The sequence below is a fragment of the Schistocerca americana genome, chromosome 5 (genome assembly GCF_021461395.2).
Source record: "Schistocerca americana isolate TAMUIC-IGC-003095 chromosome 5, iqSchAmer2.1, whole genome shotgun sequence".
Classification (NCBI taxonomy): Eukaryota; Metazoa; Arthropoda; class Insecta; order Orthoptera; family Acrididae; genus Schistocerca; species Schistocerca americana.
This window is the reverse complement of record NC_060123.1, coordinates 486,998,187-487,018,359: the sequence shown is the minus strand read 5'-3', so window position 1 is coordinate 487,018,359 and position 20,173 is coordinate 486,998,187. Positions and strand designations below refer to the sequence as shown.

Here is a 20,173-nt window from a genome sequence, read left to right as displayed (position 1 = left end):
CTATCTGTACTTGAGACAAAACTTTTGTGTTGAGCCGTCAGGTACTCTGTAATCTGATTTTTGTCACTTTTGATGAACAGAAAACCATCCTACCTTTTTTAATATTTCTATTTACGGCTGAAATCATCGATGCAGTAACCGCTTTATGATCGCTGATTCCCTGTTCTGCGTTAACTGTTTCAAATAGTTCGGGTCTGTTTGTCACCACGCGATTTTCAAGGCTAGTTGCTTCGGCAGGTGAGTTGTTACACACTCCTTAGCGGATTCCGACTTCGTCTTGGATCTAACCGATATGGTCACGAGCCCAAAGGAGCAGGAGAGGCGCTGCAGGCGATCTCGTGCTGTTAGCAAAGGCTCCCGCTTCGGTCGTCTGCTACCACAGCCCGTTAACGCCAAATTTCGCAGCACTGTTCTAACGGATACGTTCGAAGTACGTCCCGCATTAATTACTGCGGTTATTTCACGTTGGGCTTGTCAGTTAGCAATAATAACTCTACGCAAACGCCGCTGCTCTGGGTCGTCAAGGAAGAAGGCCGTCTGCCACTGTGTTGCACGCGGTGATAGGCAATCCCTGAGATCTGGTATTACCAGCAAACTCTTGGCGGTGGGGATCTTGGAGTACTGAATTGCATAACGATCCCCAAAATCAAATGTCCAATGCTACTAGCTCCAACTACTACTCCGCATTCAAAGTCTGTTAATTCTCGTGCTGCAGCCATAATCAGGTATGATTTTTAGTAATTTAATTGAAAGCTTTGTTGCTTTGGTAAAAATAAAATTGGTTCTTTTTGTCGTGACAGAATAAATTACTATTAATCACACCAGATTTGTCGGAGAACAGCAGCAACATGTGTAATTGATGCAGCTTTAAGAAATTCTATTACCTTTTAGCGGAAAATTCGTGCGGTACTCTCCGACGTTAGAAAAGTCGTGGTGTTCCGTTCGGAGCAGGAGGCGGCTGTCTTTTCTCACTCGCGATATCGAAAATTAATAAAAAATGAACAGAAATTTTTTTTTCGGAGGAAGATCGCGCGGAGAAAACAAACAGAAGTTACATGAAAGAAACCTAAGGGACCAACTAATTGGATTTGTACGAACGTATAAACGGAACTGAAAGAACTTGGAATAAATACTATAACGATGTCGTCACGACAGCCTCCTGTTCCGACAGAACACACGCTGGATCATAAGCTGCATAACTCTTTTAAACAGAAAAGATTATCACAAGTATAATTAATGAAAATAAGGTTGAGAGATTTTCTTTGAAATTAAATAAACTTCAAGGCTTCAAGTACTATATTATGAAACGGAAACTTACATTAACATGGCCACCCATTGTGGCGGTGGAGCGAATTTTCATGATACACATTCTCGCTTGTTTGTGGCTACATATATTTTTAATCACTTAAACTCTTAAATTTACAATAAAATGATTATATCAGTATGGAGCACAATACTTTTGCGTCCGACTCGCAACACATTCACAGAACAGCTAGAGAGCGGCGCGGCTCCCTGCAGAAGTAAAAATTGGCAATTGTTATTTTTGAAACATAGGTGCATCGTTTTTTTTACTGAGCGATAGCAGCGTATAACAGTTTATAGCTATCGTGATATTCTGCGCTTTTCAGGAGCGCTGCAAAGATATCTGGTTACAACATTCATTGGTATATGTTAAAAGTTCGCACATACTGACGCGAATACAGAAAAAAAACTTTTACATGTTAAAAATCGCAGTGATAAAGGCTGTAATGTCACAATAACGACGTCGGAAACCTTTTCATATGAATCATCTCACTACAAATGACAGCTCTATCAATCCACTGCCCTTTTATTCCTTGTGTACGCTACGCTACCACCATCTGTATTTTTGGATACCGTTATCCCACGATCTATGTCAGCTCAGTAAGTGCATGACATGTAATAACTCAGGACTGAATATAAAATTCGGATGCATCACTTTTCAGCACGCCATCGCCATCCAAAAGATGACCAGTGCCAACGCTACGGCGGATGTAGTAGAAAAGGAGGCGTGCCATGATCATCAATTCGTTGAGTGTGCCATCCTCCTGCATGCTATCACCCCGTTGCTGAGCTACATAGTAGTGCGTTAATGGTAAGAGGAGTGGCTGCAAGTAACAGACAGTAAACTGCGTCTGGTAACGTCCACAACTCCGCCATGTGGTACCTCCTCCCTACCACAGAAGGCCGTTCTCACTCGTCGTCGCAAAGGACACAGTCCTCTAACAAATGACTTCTTGCGCCAATGAGAGGACGCTTGAGAGTGTTGTGCTTTTGGCATACAGATCAGATCACAGTGCGTCACGTTTTATAGTATTGTTTTATTCTTACAACAGGGCAGCAGCTCACTTTCCGATCAATTTGCCTTCTATTTTAACTGACAATGACGCGAATGTGCTAATATTTTAAGATTTTGCGAAATGTCTGGCTTGTTCCCTAAAATTTTAGGGCGAACGTTTTTAATGTGCTATTGGGGGTGGCTGCCTCATCAATATTTTTTGTAAATAGCCAACCACACATTGCCAAGAATCTGTTTTAGTTTTCCTCTGTCTTACTTGTGTTTTAATTGCAATTTCAAAGCATATGGCCATTTTTAACGATATCTTCCAGGATGTGAACTAGTGTGGTTATGCAGGTGACAATGGATGAGACTGGGAGAGTGAGTGCAACCTGTCTTAGATCGCTTCTTGCATTTTCTACATGTAATCACAAATGTTTGGACTAATTTTTGTATGGGTGCTGATAACCTCGCTTTGAGGGACTCTAACCCACAAACACACCCACGAACAACACGTATACACGCACGCACACACACACACACACACACACACACACACACACACACACACACACACACACACACTATGTTCTGTTAGCAGATTCGCACGGCTGCTGTAACCGTGTGCGACTCTTAAGCTGAATAAACCAGTCCACAGTACTGATGGTCTGAGCAATGTACGACATGGAACAGCAGCAAGGGATACGACAGACACCCGCCTTATGGAAACCAAAATAACCCTAAAAGAGCTCTAGTCTTTGATGGTGATCGGAAACACATTTCACATAATGTTTCCGAAGAATACAACCAATCCTGTTGGAAAGCTACCTTCGTAAGCTACCTCATTGTTTTCGTCACCCACATAGTTGACTGTTGGTCGATTTCGCAACGCCAATCTGATATGGCGTTGCGAAGTCGACCAACAGTCAGCTGTGTGGGTGACGAAAACAATGAGGTAGCTTACGAAGGTAGCTTTCTCATCTGATATGAAGTTTTAAATTGTAAGACATTTCCAGGGGCAGATGTGGACTCTGACCACAATCTATTGGTTATGAACTGTAGATTAAAACTGAAGAAACTGCAAATAGGTGGGAATTTAAGGAGATGGGACCTGGATAAACTGAATGAACCAGAGGTTGCACAGAGTTTCAGGGAGAGCATAAGGGAACAATTGACAAGAACGGGGGACAGAAATACAGTAGAAGAAGAATGGGTAGCTTTGAGGGATGAAGTAGTGAAGGCAGCAGAAGATCAAGTAGGTAAAAAGACGAGGGCTAATAGAAATCCTTGGGTGACAGAAGAAATATTGAATTTAATTGACGAAAGGAGAAAATCTAAAAATGCAGTAAATGAAGCAGGCAAAAAGGAATACAAACGTCTGAAAAATGAGATCGACCGGAAGTGAAAAATGGCTAAGCAGGGATGGCTAGAGGACAAATGTAAGGATGTAGAGGCTTATCTCACTAGAGGTAAGATAGATACTGCCTACAGGAAAATTAAAGAGATATTTGGAGAAAAGAGAACGACTTGTATGAATATCAAGAGCTCAGATGGAAACCCAGTTTTAAGCAAAGAAGGGAAAGCAGAAAGGTCGAAAGAGTATATAGAGGGTCTATACAAGGGCGATGTTCTTGAGGACAATATTATGGAAATGGAAGAGGATGTAGATGAAGATGAAATGGGAGATATGATACTGCGTGAAGAGTTTGACAGAGCACTGAAAGACCTGAGTCGAAACAAGGCCCCAGGAGTAGACAACATTCCATTAGAAGTACTGACGACCTTGGGAGAGCCAGTCCTGACAAAACTCTATCATCTGGTGAGCAAAATGTATGAGACAGGCGAAATACCCTCAGACTTCAAGAAGAATATAATAATTCCAATCCCAAAGAAAGCAGGCGTTGAGAGATGTGAAAATTACATAACTATCAGTTTAATAAGTCACGGCTGCAAAATACTAACGCGAGTTCTTTACAGACGAATGGAAAAACTGGTAGAAGCGGACCTCGGGGAAGATCAGTTTGGATTCCGAATGTCGGAACACGGGAGGCAATACTGACCCTACGACTTGTCTTAGAAAAACGATTATGGAAAGGCAAACCTACGTTTCTAGCAATTGTAGACTTAGAGAAAGCTTTTGACAATGTTGACTGGAATACTCTCTTTAAAATTCTGAAGGTGGCAGGAGTAAAATACAGAGAGCGAAAGGCTATTTACAATTTGTACAGAAAGCATATGGTTGTTTTAAGAGTCGAGGGACATGAAAGGGAAGCAGTGGTTGGGAAGGGAGTGAGATAGGGTTGTAGCCTCTCCCCGATGCTATTCAATCTGTATATTGAGCAAGCAGTAAAGGAAACAAAAGAAAAATTCGGAGTAGGTATTAAAATCCTTGGAGAAGAAATAAAAACCTTAAGGTTCGCCGATGACATTGTAATTCTGTCAGAGACAGCAAAGGACTTGAAAGAGCAGTTGAACGGAATGGACAGTGTCTTGAGAGGAGGGTATAGGATGAACATCAACAAAAGCAAAACGAGGATAATGGAATGTAGTCGAATTAAGTCGGCTGATGCTGCGGGGATTAGATTAGGAAATGAGACACTTAAAGTGGTAAAGGAGTTTTGCTATTTGGGGAGTAGAGAGGATATAAAATGTAGATTGGCAATGGCAAGGAAAGCGTTTATGAAGAAGAGAAATATGTTAACATCGAGTATAGATGTAAGTGTCAGGAAGTCGTTTCTGAAAGTATATGTATGGAGTGTAGTCATGCATGGAAGTGAAACATGGACGATAACTAGTATGGGCAAGAAGAGAATATAAGCTTTCGAAATGTGGTGCTACAGAAGAATGCTGAAGAAAAGATGGGTAGATCACATAACTAATGAGGAGGTACTGAATAGGATTGGGGAGAAGAGGAGTTTGTGGCACAACTTGACTAGAAGAAGGGATCGATTGGTAGGACATGTTCTGAGGCATCAAGGGATCACAAATTTAGTATTGGAGGGCAGCGTGGAGGGTAAAAATCGTAGATGGAGACCAAGAGATGAATACACTAAGCAGAATCAGAAGGATGTAGGTTGCAGTAGGTACTGTCAGATGAAGAAGCTTGCACAGGACAGGGTAGCGTGGAGAGCTGCATCACACCAGTCTCAGGATTGAAGACCACAACAACAACAACAATCTGATATGCCTTTCGCTGTAAACATATGGAGAATGGTGGCTTCGAAGTGAGTGGAGCAATTCAGCAGAGAAACTTTCAGGGTCTGAGGTGATGTGGACCCTCTGAACTGAAGTAGGGCGTATCTTTTCACGTTGAGCAGGTGATAGCAACTAGCAGCCTGAGGTACAAATCAGTGTGAGTTGATATGTTCCAATATACTATCGACCTTTCTTTTATCAACATATCAAGGAAAGGGAGGCAGCCATCCTTTTCCATTATTGTAAAGCGATGATTCAGATGGGCTGAATTCACATGTTCTAAAGAGTCGTTCCAATTCTCACGTCCAAGAAGCCTGACAAAAATATCGTTTACATGTCTAGAAAAAAATACAACCACCTTTCAATGCCGATGACTGCAGGGTACGTTCCTCGAAATCATTCATTAACATGGGAAACAATGTCAAAGCTATCGCCATAACAATTCCATCTGTATGTTAATATTACTAGGCAGTGAAAAAAAAATGTCGAAATAGGATCGATGATTAGACACCAGACGTAACTTCAACTAGCCGTAAAGTCTTAGAGGAACACGTATGAAGAGATATACTATATCATAATTGACTATAATGTATGAGTCATTTAGATGTAATCCCTATAATCGGCGCAAGAGGACTTCTGAGTTCCTAATGTGATGCACCTACTAGTGGGCTCAACAGATTTGCGAGGTGTTTTGCTACCCTTCGTATTGGAGCACCAGTGTTACTAACGGTAGCCCTAAAAGGCATTTTTTCCTTCTGGAACTTTGGAAGACCATATAATCTAGGAGAGACTGCACAATAAAAGATTCTTGATGGTCTTTTGCGACGAGGAACTCTTCTTCAGGAGCCTTCCTTCCTTTTGTCGTATCAGCACTGAACCTGCGATTCGCTGGATCAGATAGCGTACAGTGCATCTCTTGAATATAATCCTTTTTGTCCAATAAAACTGTAGCATTGCACTTGTCTCCGGATAAGATAACTATATCAGGATATACCCTCAGTGAACGAAAAGCCGCTGTCTCAGCTGCTGGTATATTACTCTAGGGTGAACGTGCCCCACCTACACACGACGTGCATCTCTCCTTACCTCTTTGGATTATCAGGAGATAATTTAAAAACAAACTGTTGAATTTTTAAAATCAGCAACTGGTAAATGGTTGGGCATCAGTCGATGTTTAAACCTTCTCGTAGCACGGATAAAGCTGCGTAGTCCAAAGCTTTCTTCATTGGATTGATCACAGATTGTCAGACCGCCATCAAAGACGCGTCGTCCAGCGAGTCCCAAGAAAATTCAGAAATTTTCGAAGTAGTCATTAAATGATACAGACATAATCCCTTTGAAATAAAATCCAAACCATGGTGAATATAATGGTTCCTCTCAGGAACATGAGGTACACTGGCACGTTGCGGGAGTATTAATATGAAGTACGACTCTCGCAAACATTGGAACAACATCATGGTCTCGATTGCGCAATAAAAACGAAAGTCACATTGCAGTCTCAGTCAACCCTTGTGAAGCGTATCCATCTTCTGCAAGCAGCGATATATTTGCTCCCCGTAGAAATAAACAGTGTTTAGCTGGAGTTCCCCAAGGCACGTAAAACGTAGAAACACCTTGTGGGAATACAGCCGGATGACGTCTTCAGCAATTGCCAATGTTTCGACTGATGCACACTGTCATTTTCAAGGCAAATATGCAACGAAAGAAAGGCTCGCACTCTAGTACTGAAACCAACACATTTTTGTTAATATTAAATAGGAAACACTTGTTAAAGTTGTGCAAAATTGTTTTTCTTTCGTCACCTACTGGCTTTTGGCTTCTTCAGCAGTTTTCAGGTAACAACTCAACTTCATAAACCCAGATAAAATGACGTGTGATTTACATAGATGTTATTTACACAGAAGATAACAAGAGTAACGATCTGTAGTGTGTTTGCATATAAAGCATTACATTTTCCTTTCATTTTATGCAGAAATAATTGCATTAACTAAAAGAGAAAAAAATATTTATGTGAAGATACAGTTAACAGCTGATGAGAAAATAATTCAGATATATCGTTTCCATTACAGCTCTGCCATGACTGGTAATACACAACGAGAAAAGAAAATGCGTGGCCAACAGGAAGCAGTCAGTAGTGTCCAGAAACTTCTGCTTTGTCCCAAACACCTCGCAGAAAAGTTGAAGCGTAGCAACTACAGACCTGCATGTTTTTATTCAACAATAAAAACTAAATGAAAACCCTGACACAGAGTGGTCTGTATAAAATCACACGGAAGTGCTGTGAGAAAGCAGTTAGGCAGAGCTGTCGCAATTAGATTGTCTGAACACGAGAGAAATTGTAGATTAAGGAAGCTAAATTCAACTTTTGTCGATCATCTTTTAGCAGAAAAACAGTTACATGTGTCGAATGTGAAGCAGAAATATAACCCTTTTGCATATACTGAAAATCAACAAACATATATTACTGTATGCCAACTTAGTGATAAGTGATTAAACTTAGTTTCCAGTTTTCCCTCTGTTAAATTAAATTTGTTACAAAGACTAGACTGAAACTGTAAATTCAACTTTATTTTTTTCATCAGTTGCTAAACGTTTCTTCACATAGGAAACTTTATTTTCTCTCAGGGTTCCGTACGTCAGTTGGTAAAAACATAACCATTAGAGGATCACTTTCTTGCCCGTTCATCCATGTGTCTGTCTTTTTGTCTGTCTGTCTGTTCGTCTGTTAAGAGTCCTTTTCCTCGGTAACGGGTAGTCGTATCGAGTTGAATTTATGTCAGCTACTAAGGTCTATGGTCCCTTGATGCTGCAAAACATTGAACCTTCTAAGTGACTGCATTCAAAACGTACTGCCATTTATGTTGCATATTTTGATACTCCCAAATTCGCTCATCGAAAGCTGGTAAGGAACCCAGGATGCGCGAGTCCTACTCACACTTAACGGATTTTTTTAGTTAATGTAACTATTTCTGTATGAAAAAAGAAGAATAAAACTAATTTACTATTTAGACACTCTTCATGTTATCATTTTTGTTATCTTCTGTATAAATAATGTCTGTGTAAGTAGCATGTCATTTTATTTCTGTTTTGCAGCATTCAGTTGTCACCTTAAGATGGCCTAAGAAGCCAAAAATCTGTTCGTGAAGAAATAAATGCAATTTTACAGATTATTACTACGTGTTTCCTATTTAATACAGGATGTTTCAGAAAGAATACACGTATTTTGAACGCATATATTTATTAAACTGTAGGGTATACATCTATGTAACAGGGACACATTTACGAATGTTAGATTACAGATGTTTATTGTGTCCTCCATCAGCTACACGAACAATATCACATCGATACTCGAATTCCTCCCACACTCCGGTAAGCATGTCCATCGTCAGTGATGTTAAAGCAGTGCGGACCCAGTTGTTCACTTCTTCTATGTTCTGTGGTAGTGCATAAACATTTTCCTTGATGGAACTCCACAGGAAGAAGTCACACGGCATCAGACGTGGAGAACGTGAAGGCCAGATGAGAAGTGTTAAGACAGTGTCAGCTTGACGACCAGTGCATTGGCTCGATAGAATCGTTTATATATTGCACACTTGGCGACGGTAGAGAGGAGGTGCCTCGTCTTATTGAAATATGTCCTCGTTCAGCCTAGGACACAACCAGCTTTGTAACATCGAAAGATAGTGCTGATTCTTAACCGTGTTTCTGTCAAAGAAGAATGGGCCGTAAAGAGACGAGTGGGATAAAGCGCAAGACAAATTGACTTTGGATAAATCTCTTAAACTTTCAGTGTGTGCCCGTGAGTTATGTAGGCGCCAGATTTGACATTGTGTTTGTTTACATTCACACTGAATATGATGCATTATCCGAAAGTTTTGACAATGTCAATAGCATTCCGTAGCTCGTCGGAAAACCCCAGATGTTTTCGTTTGTCGTCATGGCGTAGAGCCTGTAACCGCTCTTACATCAAAGGCTTGATAAGCAACCGACTTGAATTCGTGCGACATTTTAGTCGTAAACACATGGGCGGTCGAGGCTCTTTCCCTTCCATACACATCCTGTGTCTACAAATTGTCGATACCATCTGAGAATCAGTTTGATATCTCAACTTGAAACATCTTTTCCTTGTAATCACCTAAACATACTCCGCAAATTCGAGAACAAAAACTGATTTCTGCTGCGGATTAGCCATTTTGAAACACATGACGATAAAGAAACAGGAAACAACCGACATCTGGCGGCAGTGAATATAAACTAGGCAACGTATTCGTTCCTCCAATGACCGGGCCGTGGCGCAGCGATCGATAGTTTTGACAATATAATACTATGGAATACGTATATTCTTGTTGAAACTCCCTATATTATTGCCGGTTTCTGTCAAGGATACACGAAAATTCAGTTAATTTTTTTATTTTAAATTTTTGTGGTGCCTACTCGTAAAAGCATGCCTGCGTTGAGTGCGCTAAGTTTGGTTGAAAACGACGACGTGAACCCATTTCTTCTCCTCTCGGTGATTCCCATTGCAGCGTTAGTCGTTCTCCGCCTCACCGTTCGCGAAGCTGCGCAATCGCCGGCACGTAAGTTTCGTCAGTTGGGTACTCACCGAGCGAGGTGTCGTAGGCGCAGATGTACTCCGAGGTGGTGAACTGGCAGGTGAGCGCCGTCTTGCCGACGCCGGACGCGCCCAGCATGGCGACCTTGAAGCGCGGGATGTCGGCGGCCGCGTCTCCGGCGCCGCCCTGCGCCAGGGACAGGCCTGACGCCCCCGCAGACGACGCCTGCTGCGGCTGGCCCTGCGACGCCGAGCTGCGGACACGGCAAGGTGTGCAAAGGTCAGCGCAGGCTAAGCGCTGCATCCGACGTGATTACCGGCTTTGTGGCCAGCGTACGCTAACTACACTACTGGCCATTAAAATTGCTACACCACGAAGAAGACGTGCTACAAACGCGAAATTTAACCGACAGGAAGAAGATGCTGTGATATGCAAATGATGAACTTTTCAGAGCATTCACACAAGGTTGGCGCCGGTGGCGACACCTACAACGTGCTGACATGAGGAAAGTCTCCAACCGATTTCTCATACAGGAGCAGCAGTTGACCGGCGTTGCCTGGTGAAACGTTGTTGTGATGCCTCGTGTAAGGAGGAGAAATGCGTACAATCACGTTTCCGACTTTGATAAAGGTCGGATTGCAGCCTATCGCGATTGCGGTTTATCGTATCGCGACATTGCTGCTCGCGTTGGTCGAGATCCAATGACTGTTAGCAGAATATGGAATCGGTGGGTTCAGGAGGGTAATACGGAACGCCGTACAGGATCCCAACGGCCTTGTATCACCATATGTCGAGATGACAGGCATCTTATCCGCATGGCCTTAACGGATCGTGCAGCCACGTCTCGATCCCTGAGTCAACAGATGGGGACGTTTGCAAGACAACAACTATCTGCACGAACAGTTCGACGACGTTTGCAGCAGCATGGACTATCAGCTCGGAGGCCTTGGCTGCGGTTAACCCTGACGCTGCATCACAGACAGGAGCGCCTGCGATGGTGTACTCAACGACGAACCTGGGTGCACGAATGGCAAAACGTCATTTTTTCGGATGAATCGAGATTCAGTTTACAGCATCATTATAGTCGCATCCGTGACTGGCGACATCGCGGTGAACACACATTGGAAGCGTGTATTCGTCATCGCCATACTGGGGTATCATCTGGCGTGATGGTTTGGGGTACCATTGGTTATACGTCTCGGTCACCTCTCGTTCGCATTGACGGCACTTTGAAAAGTGGACGTTACATTTCAGTTGTGTGTGGCTCTACCCTTCATTCGATCCCTGCGAAACCCTACATTTCAGCAAATTAATGCACGACCGCGTGTTTCAGGTCCTGTACGGGCCTTACTGTATACAGAAAAAGTTCGACTGCTGCCCTGGCAAGCACATTCTCCAGATCTCTCACTAATTGAAAACGTCTCCTCAATGGTGGCCGAGCAACTGGCTCGTCACAATACGCCAGTCACTACTCTTCATGAACTGTGGTATCGTGATGAAGCTGCATGGGCAGCTGTACTTGTACACGCCATCCAAGCTCTGTTTGTCTCAATGCCCTGGCGTATTAAAGCCGTTATTACGGCCAGAGGTGGTTGTTCTGGATACTGATTTCTCGGGATGTATGCTCCCAAATTGCGTGAAAATGTAATCACATATCAGTTCTAGTATAATATATTTGTCCAATGAATACCCATTTATCATCTGCATTTCTTCTTGGTGTAGCAATTTTAATGGCCAGTAGTGTACACTGCGAGAGTACAGAAGAAACTGTCCGTAGTGGGCACAGAATGTTATGTCACTATATAATCTTTCAGACATTCTCTTCTTCGTATACCGCTAGCGGTACCTAAGATATGACTCAAATGAGTTATCGAGTGCTACTGAGAATCTTAATTGCGGAACTTGAAGTTCGCTGCCCGTTCTTCATGCGGATTGCGAAGAACATTTTGCTATATTTAGCGTTAACAAAGGTAGAACATAAAGGAAGTACTGAAGGTGCTTATCACGACTTTTACCATTAGGTTTTGACCGATGACCAATGATTAACGCACAGACTCGAAGATGATCATTTTACAGGATGGAACAAAGAGATATGGGCAAACTTTCAGGAAACATTGCTCACACCTAAAGGAGAAAAATGTGTTTTATGGACATGACTCCAATAACGCTATATTTTCATGATAGTGCTCATTTTCTACTTCTCTTTATAATCAATTAATCACAGGAAAAACAACAGGTTTGAATCATACTGAACAAACAGGATCTAATAATTCTGCTGAATAATTCAAAGAATGTCGCAATGAGAAAAAATTTTGGTGATAAGGGAGAAATCGCGAGGGGAGTCCCACAAGGTTTAATTTTTTGTCCACTCCTCTGCTTTATTATGAACTATCGGGAAACTTCAAGAACTTCTGCAGTCACATCATCAACAAAGGCTTTCTCTCAACATTTGGACGGGCATTGTTGGTGTTTCTTAAAGCCTTATATTCCTCCATGCAGGTTCAACGAAGAAACTTGCCGTCCTTTCCTATAGAATATTCTATCTGTTCTGCCAGATGACGTCCCTCCACGAGTTCGTTAAACATGTACTTCGTTCACGATGGGTCTCCTCCTCATTTCAGTGCTAATGTTCGTAGGTTTCTAGATAATAGATTCCGTGGCAAATGGATAGGTAGAGGGAGGCCATTCCTTAGCCTCCACGATTTGTGGGACTAAACCCCGTAGATTTTTATTTGTGGAGAAATTTGAAAGCAATTGTATACAAAATGCCGGTATAAGAAGTAGAGAATTCTCATCCCCGTGTTGTGGCAGGCTGTGAAACTATACAAAATTCTCCAGGAATACATCAGCACATGAGAGATTCAGTGTGACGGTGGGTTGATGCATGTACACTTGCTAATGAAGGGCATTTTGGGAATTTCATTTAGGAAAGTGTATCATACCGTGATAATATGTTCTTTTCCTGTGTGTTTCCTACGTTTAACATATTGAAGAGTTGTAGAAAATGAGCTCCAGTATGGGACGAAAGTCTTTCCGAACCCAAGTCGATTTAACATATTTTCTTCCTCCACGGTTATGGAATGTCTCGTGAAAGTTTGACCATACCCGTTTGTTACACCCTGTGTATCATCGAAACTAACAATAAATCATTTATGTTGTGGAAGATGGATTGTAAACATAGATTTTTTGGTCTGGAATACTGATAGAGTTAAAGATTTCAGGAGTAAAGGTGATAGTTACATGTGATTAGTCGTTCTTCGTGTACATTGAAAAGAAAAATTTGCGGTAGCTAACATTACCCGAGTACAACATGAAAGAGAGAACTGCTCGTTTATCATGAATGTTACTAAAAAATGTTTTTACCAATAATCAATGGTGGACATTCAAATCTGAAAATGATTATTGTACACTTCCCATCAAATAGTGTCATATAACGAACACAGTTTCTTTTTTAAAACTTGAATTTTCTGAACTAACATTCATATATACATTGATAAGCCAAAGTATACTCTGCTTAACAGCTTGTTTGTCCATCTTTGGAATGAAATACATCACTTATCCTGGGTATCAGATATGTTACAGTTTCCATGTAGGTTTGTGGGAGTATGTTGTGTTAGATGTCTACGCAGAACAACGGAACGCTGATTTATGTACGTGGTAATGGCGCCCTATAGCGACCCAGATGGGTCCCATGTGGTTCACATCAGGAGAATTTGGTGAGCTGTTCTGGCTCCGAGGCACGGACAATTATATTGCTGAAAGACGACATTGCCGTAGGTGAAGACATCAATCATAAGGGGATGCAGGTAATTCGCCGCTGTCAGCGGGTCTTCGGTTACAGCCACAGCAAGCGCAGGAGAATGTCTCCCATAGCATAATACTGCTCCCACCAGCCTGTGTCCATGCAAGTTTCGAGCCGCCGTTCACCTCCATGACGGCGTTTGTGGAGACGACCATCGACCTAGTGTAGCAAAAATGTGATTCACCCGAAGAACCGACATGTTTCCAACGATCGACGGCCGAGCCCCGATGGTCCCGTGCCCACTGTAATCGTAATTGACGATGTCGTTGGATCAACATGTGAACACGCAGGGGTGCTCTGCTACGGAGCCCCATATTCAACAATGTACAATGAACGATGTGCTCCGAAACACTTGTTCGTGCACCAGGATTCTGCTTTTTCGACAGAGAAGCCACAGCTCACCATTTACCCTACTTTACAGAGCAGACAAGCCTTCGAAACCCACGTTCTGTGAAGACTCGTGGACGTCTAGTCCTTCTATCTCTTTCTGTAGATGCTCACGACAGTAGCAGATGAACATTCGACCAGCTTCGCCGTTTTCGAGATATGCAGTAATAATTATTTGCCGTTAGTCAAGGTCTCTCGTGTCAATATAATTCCTCATTTTCAGCCCATATTTTTGCTAGAGTGATCCCCCCTACTTGTCTGCTCCGCTTACATACTTCCATACCGCGTCACGTGCCCGTATCGCCACCACGATGCTTCCAACGTCGTAGTGGTCAGTGGTCATAATGTTTTCACTTTTTAGTTTACACTGACAGAAGTACAGGGACCGTTAATGCTGGTTGAGGATGACGCTGGAGTTATTGTTCGATGATGTCCAATACGTGTTTGATTGGAGAGAGAGCTGGAGACTGAGCAGAACAAAGTAACATTTCGACACTCTGTAGAGCATGTTGGGTTGCAACAGCGATATGTGGACGACCTCTATCCTTTCTGGAAAACACCCCCACGCTTTTGAGCAATGGCAGTAGAACAGGTAGAGTCACAGATCGACATCTAAGCTGCAGGGTGGATAAGGAAGATCAGTAGAATGAAGTTTTGTAAATTTCTCTCGGGTGAGCAGACTTTTTTGAGACATTCCATTGTCATGGGGAAGTATAAATTCGTTTGCACTTTTGTGGCGAGGAACACCCTGAGTTCGTTTCTTGACTGAAGGTATAACAGAACACTTGATCATTGGACCATGAGCGAGGACATTACACAGAATAACTCCTTCACAGCCCCAGAAGACTGTCGCAATCACTACCGGTTGAGGGTGCAGCTTTGGAGGAGAGGTGGTTCGCAGTTATGAACTCGTGTTTCATCGCTTGTGACGATGTACTACAAAAAATTGTCACGATCAGCCTCACAAAGCACAAGCAAATCCTCACAGATGTTGTTATGGTCTTCTGTTAGGTGGGGAGGAAGCCAGTGGGCACACACCTTTGAGAACGCCAAATGTGAGATGGTCAGCTGAGCAACGACGTGTCTGATTGTGATCCGTCGATCACCTCGAATGAGAGTGTCCGCACGTTCCAACATTGCAGGATTCACAGTTCTGTGCGGCAGGCTGGCACACGATACATCGTACAGGTTTGCGCGACCTTGTTGCGTTGATGACTGAAGTTTCGCACAACGACTCAGCGTGTTTTTGCTCACTGCCTGTTCTCCGTAGACATTGTGAAAGTGCCCGTGAATATCTGCGATGCTCTGGTTTTCCACCAAAAAAACTCGATGATAGCTCTCTGCTTGGAATGCACGTCCGTTATAGATGCCGTTTTGAAGGTCTTGTATAACGACGCCACCAATCTAGATCTACATCTACATATATACTCCGCTAGCCACCAAGCGGTGTGTGGAGGTGGGCACAATTCGCGCCAAAGTTATATTCCCCCCACAGTCTGTTCCGCTCGCGGGTCGTACGACGGAAAAACGACTGTCTGACCGCCTCAGTACGAGCTCTAATTTCCCTTATCTTTGAATGGTGATCATTGAGCAATTTGAAAGTTGGTGGTAATAATATATGCTCTACAATCTACATTCTCGGCGATGATCGGATTTCGGAATTTAGTGAGCAGCCCCTTCCGCTAAGCGAGCCGTCTATCTGTAAGTGTGTCCCACTTCAAACTTTCTACGAGACTTGTAACGCTCTCGCAATGGCTAAATGTACCAGTCACGAGCCGGCCGGAGTGGCCGTGCGGTTCTAGGCGCTACAGTCTGGAACTGCGTGACCGCTACTTTCGCAGGTTCGAATCCTGCCTCGGGCATGGATGTGTGTGATGTCCTTAGGTTAGTTACGTTTAAGCAGTTCTATATTCTAGGGGACTGATGACCTCAGATGCTAAGTGCCATAGTGCTCAGAGCCATTTGAACCATTTTAACCAGTCACGAATCTTGCCGCTCTTCTTTGGACCTTCTCAATCTCTTGAATCAGACCCAACTGGTAAGGGTCCCATAAAGACGAACAATACACTAATGCTGGACGAACTAACGTATTGTAAGCAATTTCCTTTGTTGAAGGACTGCATCACTTCTGGATTCTACCAATAAACCGCAATCTAGAGTTCGCCTTGCCCGTTACTTGTTTAATCTGATCATTCCATTTGAGATCATTTCGAATCTAAGCTTAATGGAACTATCGGAGCTGAAGTGGGAATATTCCACAATGTCCCACAACAAATTCAGAATTTTTTAAAGCGAAATTGGCCAAGGACAATTTTTTTTTGCGTTACTTACTGAATGCCGCACGTAACTCCATAAAGAGAACTGCAGTAAAGAGAAAAAATGGCTCTGAGCACTATGGGACAGCATCTGAGGTCATCAGTCCCCTAGAACTTAGAATTACTTAAACCTAACTAACCTAAGGACATCACACACATCCATGACAGAGGCAGGATTCGAACATGCGACTGTATCGGTCGTGCGGTTCCAGACTGAAGCGTCTAGAACCGCTCGGCCACAACGGCCTGCGAGAGAAGGGACAAGGTTACGTTTAGCGTCGGGTCTGCGCCATACGTGATCTGCCGCAGTACGTAACCCCATCTACGAAGTTGCTTCGTACCGCCGAAAGCAGAGTGGCGAACCGCCACCAGCGGCTTCTATTCCCGGACACGGCAGCAAACAAAGTGGGGGGAGACCTGCGGCCGGTCCATCGCGGGGTCAGCTGCTTTCCATCGAGTGCCAGCCGCAGCCGCAGCGACTGCCGTAGGCACTACCGCCACCGCGCACAGTTTACTCGAAGGAGAGTCCGGCGCGGCCGAGAAGAGATGCGCAGCCGTTTGGAGGGGCAGTGGCCGCCGCAGCAAACAGACGGCTCTAAAATAAACTTCGAGGGCTGCCCGAGTCTGCCCGCCACGCTCCTGCTCTTTGCTCTGCCAACTCATCGGTGTGCAGTGCACTTTGGTAAGAATATCTTATATAGAGCGGCAGCAGACGTGGCGCCAAAATTGTACGGAAGGTAAAGGACCATGGACTTCGAAGGGCAGCCACAAACTTTTCATTACCACCGCGTAAAAGCCAAGCTGCGAGCATAATTCTTGGTGTCGTTCTTCTCTAAACCCCCCCCCCCCCCCACCCAATGTGACACATTTTTCGCAGAAGTGGGTCCATGACACAGTATTTCGTAGTACAGGGAGACACAGAAAACGGGAACATTTCCACAATCCAATTAAACTAGAAGTGATGCAGGAAAGAAACTGCATTCATAGTTATAGAATAGATAATATATAGTAACAGAATAGATAATAGTAATAGAATAGATACTAAATGGTTTCAGATAGATTATATAATGGTAAGACAGAGATTTAGGAACCAGATTTTAAATTGTAAGACATTTCCAGGGACAAATGTGGACTCTGACCGCAATCTATTGGTTATGAACTGTAGATTAAAACTGAAGAAACTGCAAAAAGGTGGGAATTTGAGGAGATGGGACCTAGATAAACTGAAAGAACCAGAGGTTATACAGAGTTTCAGGGAGAGCATAAGGGAACAATTGACAGGAATGGGGGAAAGAAATACAGTAGAAGAAGAATGTGTAGCTTTCAGGAATGAAATAGTGAAGGCAGCAGAGGATCAAGTAGGTAAAAAGACGAGGGCTAGTAGAAATCCTTGGGTAACAGAAAATATATTGAATTTAATTGATGAAAGGAGAAAATACAAAAGTGCAGCAAGTGAAGCAGGCAAAAAGGAATACAAACGACTCAGAAATGAGATCGACAGGAAGTGCAAAATGGCTAAGCAGGGATGGATAGAGGACAAATGTAAGGATGTAGAGGCTTATCTCATGAGGGGTAAGATAGATACTGCCTACAGGAAAATTAAAGAGACCTTTGGAGAAAAGAGAACCACTTGCATGAATATCAAGAGCTCAGATGGAAACCCAGTTCTACGCAAGGAAGGGAAAGCAGAAAGGTGGAAGGAGTATATAGAGGGTCTATACAAGGGCGATGTACTCGAGGACAATATTATGGAAATGGAAGAGGATGTAGATGAAGATGAAATGGGAGATATGATACTCTGTGAAGAGCTTGACAGAGCACTGAAAGACCTGAGTCGAAACAAGGCCCCGGGAGTAGACAACATTCCATTAGAAGTACTGACAGCTTTGGGAGAGCCAGTCCTGACAAAACTCTACCATCTGGTGAGCAAGATGTATGAGACAGGCGAAATTCCATCAGACTTCTGGAAGAATATAATAATTCCAATCCCAAAGACGGCAGGTGTTGACAGATGTGAAAATTACATAACTATCAGTTTAATAAGTCACAGCTGCAAAATACTAACGCGAGTTCTTTACAGACGAATGGAAAAACTGGTAGAAGCGGACCTCGGGGAAGATCAGTTTGGATTCCGAATGTCGGAACACGGGAGGCAATACTGACCCTACGACTTGTCTTAGAAAAACGATTATGGAAAGGCAAACCTACGTTTCTAGCAATTGTAGACTTAGAGAAAGCTTTTGACAATGTTGACTGGAATACTCTCTTTAAAATTCTGAAGGTGGCAGGAGTAAAATACAGAGAGCGAAAGGCTATTTACAATTTGTACAGAAAGCATATGGTTGTTTTAAGAGTCGAGGGACATGAAAGGGAAGCAGTGGTTGGGAAGGGAGTGAGATAGGGTTGTAGCCTCTCCCCGATGCTATTCAATCTGTATATTGAGCAAGCAGTAAAGGAAACAAAAGAAAAATTCGGAGTAGGTATTAAAATTCTTGGAGAAGAAATAAAAACCTTAAGGTTCGCCGATGACATTGTAATTCTGCCAGAGACAGCAAAGGACTTGGAAGAGCAGTTGAACGGAATGGACAGTCTCTTGAGAGGAGGGTATAGGATGAACATCAACAAAAGCAAAACGAGGATAATGGAATGTAGTCGAATTATTCGGCTGATGCTGCGGGGATCAGATTAGGAAATGAGACACTTAAAGTGGGAAAGGAGTTTTGCTATTTGGGGAGTAGAGAGGATATAAAATGTAGATTGGCAATGGCAAGGAAAGCGTTTATGAAGAAGAGAAATTTGTTAACATCGAGTATAGATTTAAGTGTCAGGAAGTCATTTCTGAAAGTATTTGTATGGAGTGTAGCCATGTATGGAAGTGAAACATGCACAATAAATAGTTTAGACAGGAAGAGAATAGAAGCTTTCGAAATGTGGTACTTCAGAAGAATGCTGAAGATTAGATGGGTAGACCACATAACTAATGAGGAGGTATTGAATAGAATTGGGGAGATGAGGAGGTTGTGGCACAACTTGACTAGAAGAAGGGATCGGTTGGTAGGACATGTTCTGAGGCATCAAGGGATCACCAATTCGGTACTGGAGGGCAGCGTGGAGGGTAAAAATCGTAGAGGGAGACCAAGAGATGAATACACTAAGCTGATTCAGAAGGATGTAGGCTGCAGTAGGTACTGGGAGATGAAGAGGCTTGCACAGGATAGAGTAGCATGGAGAGCTGCATCAAACCAGTCTCAGGACTGAAGACCACAACAACAACAGTAATAGAAATCTCTCACCTTTGCCATTTACGACACATTGATAGCATTTATCATTTTTTTTTAAATTACGTCCTTTAGATGGCGTCCTCCTGTACGAATACGTTCGTGAAATCTGCTGTTGAGATTCCTCTTTGACCGCTGCAACATCTCAGGTCTGTGAACTGCATCCCGAATTCTCTGTTTTAACTCATCCAGGGTTCTTGGTCCAGTCTTGTAGACTTTGCTCTTGAGGAAGCCCCACAAGAAAAAATCACAAACGGATAAATCTGGCGATCTAGGGGGCCATGGAATGTTACCGAATCGTGAGATCACACGATTGCCAAACAATCTCGCACATAATGAGAATTTCC

General features: G+C 43.1%; 1 protein-coding gene across 1 annotated transcript in view; it reads right to left on the bottom strand.

Moving 5' to 3' along the window:
- LOC124616464 (ras-related protein Rap-2a-like) overlaps positions 1–20,173 on the bottom strand; it is a 553,011-nt gene that overhangs the window by 379,359 nt on the left and 153,479 nt on the right. Inside the window, exon 3 of the mRNA XM_047144773.1 lies at positions 10,095–10,297. Coding sequence (XP_047000729.1) covers positions 10,095–10,297 — 203 coding nt within the window. The remainder of the gene's footprint in view (positions 1–10,094; positions 10,298–20,173) is intronic.